This window comes from Lepidochelys kempii, chromosome 25 (genome assembly GCF_965140285.1).
Source record: "Lepidochelys kempii isolate rLepKem1 chromosome 25, rLepKem1.hap1, whole genome shotgun sequence".
Classification (NCBI taxonomy): domain Eukaryota; kingdom Metazoa; phylum Chordata; order Testudines; family Cheloniidae; genus Lepidochelys; species Lepidochelys kempii.
The window spans coordinates 17074448-17091069 of record NC_136404.1 but is presented as its reverse complement, the minus strand read 5'-3'; the positions used below and the strand labels follow the sequence as shown (position 1 = coordinate 17091069).

At 54.7% G+C, this 16622-nt stretch overlaps 1 protein-coding gene across 4 annotated transcripts in view; it reads left to right on the top strand.

Moving 5' to 3' along the window:
* The window catches only part of NCAN (neurocan), an 84725-nt gene that overhangs the window by 27727 nt on the left and 40376 nt on the right, over window positions 1–16622 (top strand). For all 4 annotated transcript variants that reach the window (XM_073323876.2, XM_073323875.2, XM_073323874.2 and 1 more), the window contains exon 3: window positions 15239–15640. In XM_073323876.2, the coding sequence (XP_073179977.1) occupies window positions 15239–15640 (402 nt within the window). The remainder of the gene's footprint in view (window positions 1–15238; window positions 15641–16622) is intronic.

The window sequence follows — 16622 nt, the reverse complement described above, 5'->3', positions numbered from 1 at the left end:
GTTTATGGTCAGTTTCAGCTAGCGCTGGCCTCCCATCAATAGAGTCATGAAACTTTTTATGCCCCGGGACTCAGGCCAAAGCCGCCTTCTCTATCTGAGCACATTGATACTCAGGTTTTGTTAGCGACTGTGTCAGGGTTCCTTCCCCACTCTGAACTCTGAGGTACAGTTGTGGGGACCCACATGAAAGACCCCCTAAGCTTATTCTTACCAGCTTAGGTTAAAATTTCCCCAAGGCACAGATTTCTTTCTTGCCTTGGGATCACTGCCACCACCAAGTGATTGGACCAAGTGATTGGAAACCTTGCCACCACCAAGTGATTGGAAAGGACCACCTGGAGTCCTATTCCCCCCAAAATATTTCCCCAAGCCTACACCCCCTTTCCTGGGGAAGGCTTGAGCATATATCCTCACCAATTGGTTACAAATGAACGACAGACCCAAATCCCTGGGTCTTAGAACAATGGAAAAATCAGTCAGGTTCTTAAAAAAAAAGGATTTTATTTAAAGAGAAAAAGGTAAAAGAATCACCTCTGTAAACTTAGGCTGGTAGTTAGCGTTACAGAGTATCAGAAAATTCAAAGAGCACAGAGGAACCCTCTCTAGCCTTAGTTTCAAAGTTACAACAAAACAGGGATAAACCTTCCTCTAGCAAAGGGAAAATTCACAAGTTGAGAAAACAAAGATAAACTCAAACACCTTGCCTGGCTGTTACTTACAAGTCTAAAATAGGAGCGATTTGTTCAGGAAGATTTGGAGAACATGGATTGATGTCCGGTCCAGTCCCTCTTAGTCCCAAGAGCCAACGGCCACAGAAACAAAGAACCCAAAACAAAATCTCTGCCCCCCCCCACCAGATTTGAAAGTATCTTTTGTCCCCATTGGTTCCTTTGGTCAGGTGCCAACCAGGTTACTTGAGCTTCTTAACCCCTTACAGGTAAGGAGGAATTTAGGCTACCCCTATGGTTATGACACGATGTGACGCAGAAGCCGATTGTCTCCTGTTGGGACCCTGCTGCTGTAAGAGGGATGTGCCAGGCCCCTCGTTGGTGCTTATTGTCCGTCATCGAACCTCAGAACTGGGGCCTCCGTCAGTTTCTCAGACTCCAAGATTTGCATCCCTTGTCCTTTGGACACGCTCACAGATTGCTGGTTCGGACAGCTAGGTGGGGCACATTTTCTCTCCACAGTTCCCCTGCCTTGTCGTTTGGGGCAAGCATACAGGGGATGGCCTTGGCCTTCCTGTGACCTGCCCGTCCCCTCTGCTGGGTGAAGGTCTCTTACACGGACTTTACGTTTTCATTTATTCAGCTTTAGCCCAGCAGCTCTGGCTCTTCCTAGAGCTGCCTGCAGCCTCTGGTCACTCTGCTGTTCCTCCCAGGATGTGCTTTTATATTTACAGTTCCCCCCGGAAGCAGGAGTTTGCCGAGCAAGCCACAGAACATGAGGCCGGGGCCGCTGGGAACCACACCCTGCCCTTCCTCCCTTTCCTGGGGGTGAGACCCTCTCTGCTCCCGACAGCCTCAGCCACCATCCTCTTTCACTCCGTAACTTCTCAAACCACCGATGTGTGCGTGGCTGCTATGGAAAGACATTCCCAAGGTTCGCGCCTGTGGATGGCCCCACACGCAGAGGACTTCGGGAGAGAATCAGTATTAACGATCCCTCATAAAAAATAGCAAAGAATAAACTGCTAATGATCAGTAACAAATCGCCCACAATAATTAGCCAATAACAATGCATTAACAGGCAGCAATGGTTCCTAATGAACAATCAGAACAATCGCTGGCTTCTGTCGGGGCTCGTGCTGGGGACAGTAAAACCAGACTCAGCTTTAGTATCCAAGTTGCAGAATTAGACACTAAATAACTGGTAACAGCTGCAGGCCTGGAGTGGAGAGGCTGGTTCTGCTCCTTGCTGACTAGCGGGGGAGGATGCAGTGGCTGATATGCAGGCATTGCAAGGGGTACTTCCCCGCCCCCCCCAGGTCATTAGCACCGCTCCAGGCCTAGGCACCCATATGCTCCTCTCCCTTCCAGGATCTCCTTTCCCAGCAGTCCACAGAGGGGCGTTACTGTTCCCTAAGATCAGTCTCATTGCCCAGCCATGTGGGGCCTTGCTTGATGGCTACTATTTGCTCTGAAGGCTCTGCCAGGCTGGGGGGCTCCACCTGTCCTGACACAGGGAGATCTTTGCCTGCTGACAAGAGTCGGCTCAGAGCCGCCTGCCGCCGAGCTGCACCGGAATTGATTTGTCCCCGGCGGTCTGGCGTCTGCAGTGTCCAAGAGCAGAGGGGTTTGGCACAGCTGACTGGACGCAGCCGTGACTTAGAATCATAGAATATCAGGGTTGGAAGGGACCTCAGGAGGTCGTCTAGTCCAACCCCCTGCTTAAAGCAGGACCAATCCCCAACTTCACCTGGGGCAGCGGAGATGCGGGGTCCACATGCACCATTGTGCACCCTCGTGTGCCTAGTGCAAGGACCCCGGGAGCTCCTGGTACACACAACCGCTCCCCTTGCCCTTCTGACTGGAGTCAGCTGGAAAGCCCCCAGCCAGCAGAGTGCACTGAGCATCCTAATGAGGGTGCCCCCAGCACCCTATCAGCCCCTGTGGCAGGTTACATGTTTACACCATTTTGACTCCCTCAATGCAGGGAAATAATGCAGCTGGCAAAGTAGGTTTGAGTCTGAACACTTCAGAGTGATTGCTGGCCTCATGGGGCAGAGACTGTGGGGCAGGAGGGGCTGTGCACCAAGTGTGGGCACAGGGCAAGGAGCGGGACAAGGAGGCAAGAGGAAAAGTAGCAAAAGAAAAGCCATCCCCAGTTCGCGTTCTCCCTGGCGGCCCCAGAATCCTCCCCGGGCGAATCTTTAAACCCTTGATCCCATTCTCTCCCTGTCGCCGAGCCCGTCAGCTGGGATCGGGTCGGCGAATGCCCTGCGCTAGCAGCTCCTCACAGCTTGAGCCCTCACCCGGCCAGGATTAGCCGCCCGCTCGGCATGCGTCAGGGGCTCCCCCTCGGGGATTATTTGTGGCTCTGCTGCGGCTGCTGCTGAATGGGCATTTACCCAGAGGCCAAGGACAGTGCAGGGAGCCGTAAAGTGCAGGCTTCAGCCCTGCCCATCCCACCCCTCGCCTGGGTGCCTGCCCGGCGTAGGGTGGGTTCCTTTGGGTCCGGTGCTGCCCCTGGCCAGCTGCTGGAGATAACACCCCTGCACTGCCCCAACTAGGGCCAGCCATGGTGCAGGGATCTCTCTGGGGGTGGGGTTCCAGGCCCTGCCCTGGACCTGCCCAGGTTTAAAGCCAGCGCCCCCCGTCACCTGAACACCTCGCGCCGTGCTGCGGCCAGGACTCTGCTCTCGGGACGTGACTCAGGAGCCTCCGGCTGCCCCGGGACATGCTCGGGGCACACACGGTGCCATCAGCGCCGTCGGCCCAGCCCTGGGGAGACACGGTTCCTGCCCTGCCCAGCTCACCACCTCGGACAACGAGACTCTTCACCCCAGGGCAGGGGCCGCCGGAGTCAAACCCGGCCGGGACTGGTTTTATACGCACTTGCTACTGGCAGCTCTCCACCACCTGCCCCTCTGCCCGGCCACAGTTCCTTGCAAGGGTGAGGAGAGCAGCGGGCCCTATGAAGAGCTGTGAAGGAGAGGTGGGCAATGGCACCGGGGTCGGGGCACGTGGAGGTGGTGGTGGAAGAAGTTGGTCGACACCTTGAGGCAGCAATGAGGGTGGGTTGGCAGCGCAGGGCTGTCAAGGGGAGGTTGAGATGCTTGACCGGGCTGCTGTAGGGGGAGCGATGCTGAGGGGAGGTGACGCAGGGGTCGGGGAAGCCAGCGAGGAGGGGGCGGTGACTGAGGCCAGAGGAGATGGTGAGGGGCCTGTGGGGAGTTCTAACCGGGTGCATAGAAAGATAAAATCTGAGCTTCGAAACATTCTGGGGGCAGCAGCAGTGAGGGTGGGGACTGTGGGGTGAGTCTAAAGCATGGTCCTTGCTGTGGGGCTCTGCTCATCATGCAAATTGCCTACACGCTGCAGCCGGCTGTGCATTCACTGGCATCGGGGCTTTTAACCTAGTCACCTGGGGCATCTTCCCAGCTCCCTGCTACCAAAACCAGATCCTCTGGCTCCTCAGTCTGCTTTGTAATCATAGGGTTGCTCGGGATCGTGGGGCTGAGACCCATCAAACTCATTCCACCCTCCAGGCCAGGAGTGAGCCCTTAGCATGTAACACCTGACCTGGGGCTGGATTTGAACCTGTGACCCAAAGGTGAAAGGCTCTGTGTTCCATCCTCTAGGTTCCCAGAGCAACTCTCAGGTGGCGGAACAGGAGCATAGGAAGAGACTGAAATGGAATATGAATAAAACATCCCCCCGCCTCCCCCGTGGCCTGCGCTGTGAAAACCCATCCCCACACTCCCTGGTGCAGAGAGATGTAATGAGGGGGGCAGCGCATTAATAGGATTGCAAAGCAGGGTCACTGGGTATTAAGCTAAGTAGAGAGCGGCCGTAATGAGGAGCATTAATTATTACCGTACGTCTCCTGCGTCAGAGTTGTCAGGAGAGCAGAGCATATTAGCCTGTGCATTCGCAAGAGCCATTTCACCAGGAGGAGAACTAGAGATTTGCAGTCCCGGAGCCCCATCCTTGTGCTGCCTGGCGGTGGATTAGCTGGGTGAGAAGGACTTTATCACTGTGAGGGCTGGAGGTGGTCTGGGAATGACTTTCCTGCCTGGCACTCTGTATGTAGGCAGGAGCAGATTTCTGGCTGGCAGAAGGGGGTACAATTCTAGCCCAGGCAATGGCATGGTACTGCTTATGCTGGCAGGAATTGGGCACCTCCTCATGTGGTGGCCTGGTGACTTTGTGGGGCTGGCTGTTATTCCATGGCCCATAGAGTACAGCACAGAAATTAATTATCTCATGCCCGGTTTACAGAGTCACACGTGCCTTGCCCAAGGTTGAAGCTGGTGTCAGCAGTGGGATTAGAACGCAGGAGTTCCCGGCACCCAGGCCTGTGCTCAGATGACTCATCTCACCCTTCTCCTATGCATGCATCTGTCCTGAGCGGGAGCACTCAGGAGCATGGGACTCTGAGGAGATGCTGTCAGATCCACCTCCTTTGGAAGGTGGGAGCGAACATCGCAGTGCTCAGCCCCGGGAGCTGTGGATCAGAGGGGATCCCCAGGAAAGTGTCCTGAGCAGAATAGGACACGCTGGAGTCATGTGGGCGTCAGAGATTCCCAAGATGAACTCAGCTGCTCTCAGCATGTCAGATCCTGTCAGCAGTGAGCCCTTGTGGCCAAGAAGGCCGACGGCATATTGGGCTGCATTACTAGGAGCGTTGCCAGCAGATCGAGGGAAGTGATTATTCCCCTCTATTCGGCACTGGTGAGGCCACGCTTGGAGTACTGTGTCTAGTTTTGGGCCCCCCCACTACAGAAGGGATGTGGACAAATTGGAGAGAGTCCAGCGGAGGGCAACAAAAATGATTAGGGGCCTGGAACACATGATTTATGAGGAGAGGCTGAGGGAACTGGTGTTATTTAGTCTGCAGAAGAGAAGAGTGGAGGGGGGATTTGATAGCAGCCTTCAACTACCTGAAGGGGGGTTCCAAAGAGGATGGAGCTTGGCTGTTCTCAGTGGTGGCAGATGACAGAACAAGGAGCAATGGTCTCAAGGTGCAGTGGGGGAGGTATAGATTGGATTTTAGGAAACACTATTTCACTAGGAGGGTGGTGAAACACTGGAATGGGTTACCTAGGAAGGTGGTGGAATCTCCATCCTTAGAGGTTTTTAAGGCTCGGCTTGACAAAGCCCTGGCTGGGATGATTTAGTTGGGGATTGGTCCTGCTTTGAGCAGGGGGTTGGACTAGATGACCTCCTGAGCTCTCTTCCAACCCTAATCTTCTATGATTCTGTGATTCTATCCCAGCAATAAAAGCATAATAATAAAGTACAGCACCTAGCACAATGGGCTCCTGGTGCATGACTGAGGCTCCCAGGTGCTGCCACCATAGAAATAAAACACTAGTAAGATTTTAATAACGATGGTTGTCTGGGAGTGTCTGCTTCGCACACGCTCCCCGAGATCCCTTTAGTCCTCCCATTCAGTCTATAAATCAGCCCCTCTCCAGAGGGATGAACTATTTCAGCAAATGCCCTCAACAAGTGATTCAACTCACTACCCGGTCATTTCTGAAGGGCATAAAAACAGTTTATGGCTTTACATAATTAGATGCATTGATGCCAGGTTTTTATCCCTGAAGGGGAGTGCAGCCTTGCTTGCTTATTTCTTCTCCCTTCTATTTTAAAGCAATTTATGCAGCCAGTCAAAGTCCCTCCTCTCCAGTTGCAGAGCTCAGATTGCTCCTCATGGATATCCCTTCCTAGATGAATGACTGCTTCAAACACAAGCATAACAGAAAGAGAGGCCAGTGAGCAGGAAGGCTGGGAGGGGGGCACACAGAGGGTGGCAAAACAGGTGTGCCAAGAGGAAGGGTGGGGCAGTGTATATCTCACTGCACAGCCATGCATGGGAAGAGGAACCAAAATGTGTAGGGCAGGGTTATTCTATAGGGGAAAGGAACACAGCTTTCAAAGTAGCTGGAGAAAATGCGGGATCTGAAAATGCCAAGGCTGTGCAGGGCTGGTGGAAAAATGTGAACTGCAGGGTATTCATGTTATGGTGGGCAGTCATCAGGTGGCACCGTTCTACGTCACCTCACAAGTTCTTTGTCTCAGTGTACCGTCCATGAGGAAACACAGCATTGTTGTTTTGTTATGTTAAAGCTTTGGGGGAAGCAGTCGCAAACAGCAGGAGTTTGTTGCCTGCTGTAACCTTCGTAACTAGAGTAATTTCTCAGGGTGGAGTTGCTCCCAAGCAGCCAGGCATTGATGTTTGGGCTGAGAGTCCTGACAAAGGGGATTGGCTGCATGCTGTTTGTGGCCACCTCTTTTCCAGGACTGGTATGTATAGGGTAAATAAACCAGTTACTCTCTGAAAATACCCAGATTCCGTATCACTGATTTCTCCTCAACAGGAACTGATCTGCAGCCTCCCGCACCTCCCCATGCCTGCTACCACTCCATAGAGTGGGAAACTGATGCACAGGAATGGGGAAGTGCCCTGCTTAAGGCTACTTAGAGGGTCAGCAACAGAGCTTGGAATAGAACCCAGGAGTCCTGAGTCTTGTGCTCACCATTAAATCATGCTGCTTCCCTCTACAGCCAGGCCATGGCCAAAATGGAGATGGGGCAAAAATAAAAGCCCCAAACCTTGTGGCTTCAGCTGAGGGAAAAATCTTTCTCCAAGTGTGGAAGGGATGGAACAAGTCTTCCTGGCTCCAGGGCATCAGCTGGTCCCGAATTAATGGGGGTCAGGAGGGAACCTCCCCGGGGGAATTTTATCCCAGTGCAGCCCCGTGCAGACCATCTTTAGCAAGTGGCACTGCCCTCTGTCCGAGAGGGACTTCTGGGTCGGATGTCTCAGTGGTCTGATCCAGGCTGGCAGTTCCTGGGCGCTAGCGTAAGAATCCCCACCTCACAACTCCAGTGTTTTCAAGGGCCCCTACAGTAGCTAAGCTACTGGACTGTGCGACAGAGTGGGGCAGACAGAGAGAGAACGGTACAGAAAGAAACCCAAAGCTGCGGGGGAGGGGCATTATGAAGAGAGAGAGGACGTTACAGATCCCCAAAAGCCCCCAGAGATCAGGACCCCTTCTAAACATTGTTTAGAATTCTTTAGAACACAATTTAGAATTGTTTAGAACACAAACTAAATGAGGTGGGTCTTTTCGGAGCTGCTGACTCTAGAATTCAGCTGGGACAGCAGGTTGTCCTAGAGAGATTACAGCCCGGTAATTATGACCTGGGGCACTTGGGCATGCCCTAAGGCATGCTGATTGAAATCTAGCCACATGCAGCCCAGTCCCCCCGTGGGGGGTGTGCGTGCAGGGAGCAGGGCCTTCCATGGAGTCTCTGAGCTTGCTGATTTCTCACCTCTGTGTTTCTTGTGCTCTCCCCATTGGGCTCGCTCTGCCCAGTGATACCTTCGGGCCATGGGTAGCTCCATCAGCCCGCAGCCCGTGGAGGGGGCTCTGACTGGGAAGTTCTGTACCATGGCTTAGTGGCAGAGGGTGTGAACCCTGGAGATTCAGCCTTGGAGGGATGGGTTTAAATAGCAAAGTCCGCCTCCAAGTGCCGGATGGGGAGTGGCTCGTGGGTCCATGGGGGGGATTAGCCAGGCTTTTTTATGCTCTTCCCCCGGGGGCCTTGCTGATATCTCAGACAGCACAGCCCACCTCACCCCTTAGAATGGGACTCCGGTGCTGGGGTGTTTGTCACAGCTGGCTGAGAAATGCCATCCATGCATCTGCCACGGGGCTCGCAGCTCCTCCCTGTCCCTCCCGGGATCCAGTAATTAATTTGTCGCTGGGTCTGGGCGCTTGAGTCCCCTGGAAGCCATTTGCATTCAGGGCGGCCTGTTCTGCCGAGATAAAGAATCCAAGGCCCTAGCGGGGAGTTAGCACCTTGGCCGTGTCAATGAAGAGCCCAACACACCCAGGAGTGCATGTGAAGGGGGAAGAGATAATCACAGACTCGGAGCCTCAGGGGGAGCTTACTCCCACCCTGATGGAGGTGCGTAGGCTGGCTGTAGAGCCATGTGTCGTCCCCGCCATGCTGTGTCCGTTCTTACGAGCGACACAGGGTTGGGCTGGGGGCTCAGGAGGGGTTCTCCGAAGAACCAGGGCAATAGACGATGTTGGGGATTCAGAACATGGAGCTCCTCCTACTGGGTTTGTATCTGGCTGCCAGAGACTGGGACTGAATGACAGGGGATGGGTCACTTGATAAATTGCCCTGTTCTGTCCATTCCCCCTGGCATCGGCCACTGAAGGAAGACAGGATACGGGGCTAGATGGACCATTGGTCTGATGCTGTATGGCCATTCTTATGTATTGGCGGGGGGGAGGGGGGGTGGCAGTGGGTCCGCTCTGCCCTCTGGAGGCGAAGTCAAACCAATCTCCAGGCTGCGTGTGGTCACTAAAGATCCCATGTGGTGTTTGCCTTAAGGGGCAGGGTATTAACCTTGGTGTCCTGGTTCCATTACAGCTCCATTTGCCTCCCCGTGGTGTTAGCCGCGTCCCACATCGCTCATCACTTCCCATCCTGCCCTGCAGAACTGGTGCCAGCTTAGCCATCATGCGGCAGGAGAGGCGCTGTCTAAAGGGGAGATCTCGCTAGTTACCCAAGCTAGTTCCCCGGGCTCACCAGGCAGGGCCGGTGGTGGTGGCAGCTGGCTGGCTGCCTGCCGCTGGAGGTTAGGGAGTTACCCACAGGGATGCGCTGGGATGTGCCTCAGCGGATCATTTTGCTGTTGCTCTTGTGCTGTAATTGGGGGAAAAATCAATCACAGCACAGGCTGGGGAGCGCCATTGTGTGTGTCGTTAATTCTGACGAGGCTGAGTCCTGGTGCCCTAATTGCCATCCGCAGCCAGCCAGGCAGAGTCTCTGCTAACAGCCTGGTCAGCAGCAAGACCCTTGGCTCTTTCCCGGTGGTTTCTGGAATTGCTGCAGGTACAGACGGACGGGTGAGCCACGGGCAGCAGTGAAGCTGTGGAGTCAACACCAAGCCAGGCCCTCTCCCTCCGAGATAGGCTTAGCTGATGCCGGACGATCGAAGCCCATGCTGCAGGGTCACAGGGGAAGGGAATGGGGATCAAGCCCACCTGCCGGGTTATGGGGTCCGCTCAACAAGGGTGTGGGAAAGTCTGCAAAGGCTTTGACTCAGGTGAGGCTGCACCTGGAGACAGATTGGAGCTGAGCATTACGGATAGATCCAGCCATGCGGAGAAAGCTTCAGCATGAAGCCTGGTGCCAGCTACCAAGTTCCATGCACTGCGGGATCTCATGCCAGTGTGGGGGTATCTCCTCCAGGCTGCCGGCAGCCTGGCATGAATTGGCTAACATTCAGTGGTGAAGCAGTGACGGGATATGCGGCAGACCCAGGATTAATTGGAATCTACCTGAAACAGTTCCAGGCCATCCTGATGTGGACTGTGCTCTGCTGTACAAGCTGGGAGGGAAATTTCTACCCCAGTTTTTCCCAAGTCCCTTAATCTGGAATGTGGCCCTGGTGTTTGGGCTGAGAGGCACCAGGTCAATACCATCATACCAGGGGTCACTGAGCGGTGCCATTACCGTCTCCAGATATTTTGCTTCGTGAGTGAGCAGTGTCCTTGAAGCCACACTGTGTTGTTGTTAGTCTGGTGATACTTCGGGGCACTGTAGCAAGCAACAGGGGAGTGGAGCTCTCATTGGAGTCAGTCAGTTCCTAGGGCAGAGTGGCTCCCCGGGAACTAGTCCCCTGGCGTTTGGGCTGAGAGTTCATAGATTCTATGGGCGCATCGACCCCTGTGATCATCTTGTCTGACCTCCTGCGTAGCACAGGCCAGAGACTGCCCTGAATTAACTCCTGTTTGAACTCAGAGCGCGTCTTTGAGAAAAATAGCCAGTCTTGATTTTCAAATGTCTAGTGCTGGAGAATCCACCACGACCCTTGGTAAATTGTTCTGTCAGTGTTTAAAAACAATCGTGCCTCGTTTCTAGTCTGAATTTCTCTAGGTTCAATTTCCAGCCATTGGAGCTGGTTAGACCTTTGTCTGCTAGACTGAAGAGCCCTGTGTTATCGAATTTGGGCTCCCCATGGAGGTACTTGTAGACTGATAAGTTGCTTCTTTGCCTTCTCTCTGTTAAACTAAATAGACTGAGCTCCTTGAGTCTATCACTACAAGGCAAGTTTTCTAATTATTCTCGTGGCTCATCTCCGAACCCTCTTCAATTTATCAACATCCTTCTTGAACTGTGGGCACCAGAACTTCACAAAGTATTCCAGTAGTGGTCGCATCAGTGCCAAATCTGGAAGCAAACTAACCTCTCTACTCCTACTTGAGATTCCTCTCTTTATGCATCCCAGGATTGTACTGGGAGCTCATGCTCAGAGGATTATCCACCGTGACTCACAAATCCTTTTCAGAGTCACTGCTTCCCAGGATAGTACCCTGTGCTCTGGGTATGGCCTGCATTCTTTGCTCCTAGATGTAGGACTTTACATTTGAACAAAAGTTCGGACAGAGGGGAGTGGCTGTGTACCATTTGTGGCCACCTCTGTTCCAGGACAGGTATATATGACATAAATAGTTACACTAGGAAAATACAGCGACTCCACTTCACTTATTCCTCCTCCAGTGGAAACTGACCTGCAAGGATATGGCTCAGAAGAGGGGTGACAACAGCATTTATTGCAAGCTCTAAGATCCAGCTTAGAGCACACAAAGATGCTAAGGGCATCAAGCATGGCGCCAGGGGATACCACCATGGGGGTTTCCATTTGCACGTGGTTTCTATTTTCATGTGTGCTGGCGCCACGTAGAAACTGATGGCACCAAATGGAGGGGTCCCCACCTAGACTCTATGGCGTTTGATAAATGCCTTGAGGTAGATTAATCCTTGCAGTGTAGTTCTTCAATGCCCCCCTAGGGAACGCCATCCCAGCCAGAGAGCCTGGCGGGTTCTGGGTTACTCCTATGGAGCGGGACACGGCTTTCTCTGGGGCGCTGCTCTGCATACAGCTCAATTCCTGGTGGGGCTGGAGGGCCAAGTGCAGGGAGCTGTAGTGGGGATGGCAGGCAGGGAGCGTGCAAACACAAACCTCACAGTTACAGTTGGTACTCGGGCCTCAGAGAGACCAGGTCAATTTGCAGCTCAAAGATTTCCCAGCACGGCTTCCCCCCCACCACACTGCGTGCTGGCCTGTGCACCAACGAGCCTTGGTTTCTGGTCTTGGCACCTCCATAGACCAGCCCACTGCATCCATGGGACCTTTGTTATTCACCCCAGGACCCAGACCTCTCGCTGTCCCCATTCCACACCCTGGGGCAGGGGTGGACTGTGTTGCTTTAAATAGCGTGGGTGCTATGGCAACCAACAGGCCTGGGGATGGACCTTTAGCTCAGGGCCCCCTTTCCACTGTCAACTCAATAGTCTGGCCACCACAGGAGGCTCTTAGCAGTGGGGCCCAGGCTGCAGGGACATGGGGAGGAACAGAGCCTCCAGCCTGGGCCCATCACATTTGGCAAGGACAGGCTGATAACATGTGTGGCGAAGCGGGACTGTTCTTAATGTTTCCTCTGAATAGTGTGGGGATGCCTCAGTTTCCTCTATGCAGTTCTTAAGTATCTAGGGGGTGGGATAAGGGTGTATGATCATTGCAGAGCCCTAGAGGGCAGGTGTGTGCAGGAGTCTGGACACAGAGAATGGCCGACACCCTGTTTCCTGGCAACTAATGGCCTGGGCCCTTCCCCCCTGCAAGGTGAGAGCTGAAGGGTCAGAGAACAAAGAAATCAGGTGACCTCCTGGCCCGGAAAGGGACAAAGCCCAGAGGAAGGGGGGCTGGAGACAGTTTCAGTTTGGGGCTGGTTGGGGACATGGAGTGAAGTGCAGACGTGGTTGTCTGGCTCACTGCCCCCCAAAATGGACCCAGCTGAGGGGTCCTGTTCTCTGCACCTGCAAGCTCTGTTTTAGACCATGTTCCTGTCGTCTAATAAACCTTCTGTTTTACTGGCTGGCTGAGAGTCACGTCTGACTGCGAAGTTGGGGGGCAGGACCCTCTGGCTTCCCCAGGACCCCACCTGAGTGGACTCGCTGTGGGAAGCTCAGGGAGGGGCAGAGGATGCTGAATGCTCCGAGGTCAGACCCAGGAAGGTGGAAGCTGTGTGAGCTGTGTGTCCTGCAGACAGGCTTCTCCCAGAGAGGAGACTTCCCCAGAGTCCTGCCTGGCTTCATGGGGAGCAGCTCCAGAGCCTTGCCGGGGGACTCCGGGACAACACCATTTGGCTAGAACAAGCTCAGGGAGATGGGGTTGCATTACTAGTTAGGTAGTTCCACATCAGGTAGTTGGGGGCAAGGGGGGTGGGAAGAGGGTACAGTCTCTGGCCTATATCTCAAAAAGACCCCCTCCCTCCTTATCATGTGAATTGGGGTAGCTCCTAGAAGCCCCAACCTAGGTCAGGCCCCCACTGCGCCAGGCAGCTCTTCAGGGCAGCGCTCCCAGTTGTATCTCCAGCCTCACAGCATTTTCTTTAAGCCTCAACTTCTGGATTCACGGGATTAAGTGCAAGTCTCTATTTTCATTTTATTAAAAAAGGGTAAGTTTCTGACTCCGCTGGTTGTAGAAAAGAGATGGAAAATGGCTCCAGGACCAGAAAGCAAAGGGAAAGAACCCACTAGTTATCATCCTGTTTAAATCTCTTCACCTGGAAGCCAAACTCATAATCTTTGGTGCCTGGCTTATAGGCTCTGATCATTTGAGGTTCACAATACTGGCCAGGGAAAAGGAAGGGTCATTCACCCCATCTTCCAGAGAAGGAGATGCAGGGACTTGCCCAGAGTTACACCCTGCCAGGACTGGAGCCCAGATCCCTCAGGCCTGTGCCTCCTTCCTTCAGAAGCACCTGCTATTTCGCATTCAGAAAACCCTCTCCGGAGGAGGCATATGCTGCGTTCTCTCACCAGAGATTTAGCTTTTATTCTTGCCTACGGCAAAGCAGAGCCCTGGGGGTTTTCGGAGTATGTTTGAGAGGAGAGAAGAGGGTTGCAAACATGCAATTAAGAAGGAGAATTGTTAATTGCAGCTTAGAAAGGACTCCTGATCTAAGCTGATATTTAGCTACTTTATCTTCCATGCTCTAAAGAGCCCTGCCCAGAGCACCGCACCGCACCGCACTCCTTCATTGCACCTGCATCCCAGCCCCCAGTGATACAATAGCCTGAGTTTGCCAGGGCTGCTTTTATACCTGGCTCCCTGCTGCCAGTGTCAGCACTCATGCAATTAAGCACAGCTTGGGCCAATCAACCTAGCTGCCTGCCTGGACCAGATTGCCTGACACCCTTTTATGCCCAGACAGCCCTGCTGCTAAATCCATACCAGCATCTCCAGCACTGTGCATGCTATGCGAGAGCACAGAAAAGGGCCCTAGCAGAAGAGAGTCGTGGGCCATCCGGCCTAGCCCAGAGGCCTGTTTCCAGCCATGCTCTGTGCTCCCAGCTGCAGAGGTAGCCGATAGCTCTGCAGTGCTAGAGAACCTGGGGGCTGGCTGGAGGTGCAGCAGCGGGTGCTGTTTCGAGTGAGCAAAGCACATCCCTGATTTCCAGTGTATGCTGACTATGGGCTCACTCTGCTGATCCTGCTCTCACCTGCCCCCAGGTAACTGGTACCCTCCCCCGGAGTGACTGCTGGCAGTGAGGTCATGCTGGGGCCCGTTGACTTCTACAGGGCTCTTCTTGTGAGCAAAGGCTGCAGGGTCCAGGCCTTGCTCTGCACTCCCAGCCTGGCTTAGTGGGAGCCTACCGCGCTGTTCTGCAGAGTGCGTTTCCAGCTCAGTGCTGCAGATCACCTTAAACCCGGACCTGGGCTTTGACTGGGGACACTGCCGCAGCCCAGGGGCCTTCCGACCTGGCGGGTCTGGTTCAGGCTGTCACGGCACCTGCCGCAGCCCCAGGGCCAAGGAGGATGAAAGCTAGAAACCAGAGCTGAAACCAGGATCCTGCTCCCCGCCGCAGCTCACTTGATTTATACCAGTCATCCAGAAAGCCCCCAGGTGTCTGCAGTGCCAGCCAAACCCACTGTGGGAGTGACCCTGGGTCCACGGGGGGAATGGATACCAATGAGGAGGGGTGCAGCCACCGGCACTGGTACAAGCTGCCCCTTGCCTGCGGGTGAGTCTGCAGGTGTCAGCGAGGGATTAACAGGGCTGCTTGATCTTGCCCTGTCCTCGCCATGTGATGCTTCCAGGGAATGGACTCTCTGAGAGTCGCCCAGTGGGAACGGATTGCAGGAGCGTGGGGATCATGTGGGAGATCTGGGCAGAATGCTCATCATCATGGGGCTGGGGGCTGGAAATGGATGCCAAGTAGCTTCCCGGTGGCAGCCTGGCACTGCCAGATCCCAGCTGGACGAAGCGAGAATGAAACTATTGGGGGGAAATGCAAGGGACTTTTCTGCATCCTGGAGTCCAGTTCTGATTTGAGCTGCAGGTTGGTTCTGAGTCTGAAATGGTTTGGCCAGAACATGTGTCTCTCTGCTGTGCCCATCCCCGTGATATCATGCTCCCTCTCCCCCCAGACTTACACCTCCCTCTGATCCCCCCCTCTTCTTTGTCTCTCTCCTGCAGGCTCCCAGGACAATGGGCCGGTGATTCGCATCAACAAGGTCCAGCACCAGCCGCTGCGCGTGGGGCTGGCTGAGCCAGTGGCCCTCCCCTGCCTCTTCTTGCTCCAGCCTTCAGCCTCACTGGGGCCCAACGAGCCGCCGGACCCGCCTCGCATCAAATGGAGCAAGGTGCAGTCGGCATCTGGCCAGAAGGAGGACGTGCCCATCCTGGTGGCCAAGGAGAACGTGGTGAAGGTGGTGAAAGCCTATGAAGGGAGGGTGTCCCTGCCTGGCTACCCCAGCAACCGCTACAATGCCACCCTGGTGATTGGTGCAGCGCGGGCCAGTGACGCCGGGCTGTACCGCTGCGAGGTGGTGGCTGGCATCGACGATGAGCAGGACCTGCTGCCCCTGGAGGTCACAGGTGAGTTGGGTGCTGGCAGTGGGGACGCCGGCAGGATTGGAGGTCGTGATTAGGGACCTAGTCAGCGGGTGATTAGGCATCCAATGGGAAACTATGGGAGAGGCGCTGCGGGAGTGTTGGCTACTCCAGGCTGGCCAGAGCACAGCCACCACTGCGTGCTGCCAGTCCCAGGAGCTGGAGGTGAACTCAGCCCTGGGGGCAGGAGGGGTCACTGCAGCTGCTGCTGCACGGTATAATAGCAGGGTAGGCAGTGGGGCTGGCATCTCTCACGGCAGCCCTGGCTCTGGGGCCGCTGTCTCTGGGTCTCTCTCCTTTGTCTGCAGGACTGTCTGGCCGTATGTATACGTGTGTGTGTGTGTGTCCGTGCGTACTGAGCAGGGGTGTACCGTCTCGTCTCCCCAGTACGCTGGAGTCCCCATAGCATGTAGTGTAGTCACTTGGGTGCCCCCAGTAGCAGCTTCCTGTGGATGCTAATGGCTCGTGCTCAGGCTGCACGTCCAGCTGATGTCCAAAGGGGAACTGATGGAATCTCTCCACCCGGAGAGCACATGGCCAGCGACTCCTGCTCTATATACGCACAGCCCCGCTCTGGGGCTGAGCAAACGCTGCTGGCTTTGCATCCCTGCTGCTTCTCAGCCTCCTCCTGGGGCTTCCCCCTGGAGATCTAGTGGCTCCGCAGGGCTGTAGTACTTACAGACTGGGGCCTTGCTCGTGGTTTGCTTTGCTCTTTCAGAAGGGTCTGCTACTGGCTCCGGGAGGGGAGTGAGGTCTAGTGGGTTAGAGCAGGGGGGGCTGGGAGCCAGATCTCCTGGGATCTGTCTCTGGCTCAGGGAGGGGAGTGGGGTCTAGTGGGTTACAGCAAAGGGAGGACTGGGAGTCAGAAACCCTGGGTTCTATTCCCAGTGCTGGGAGGTGAGTGTGACTGGGGGGGCTGGGAATCCAGACAGCTGCCTCATGTCCCCAGCTCTGTCACTGTGTCACT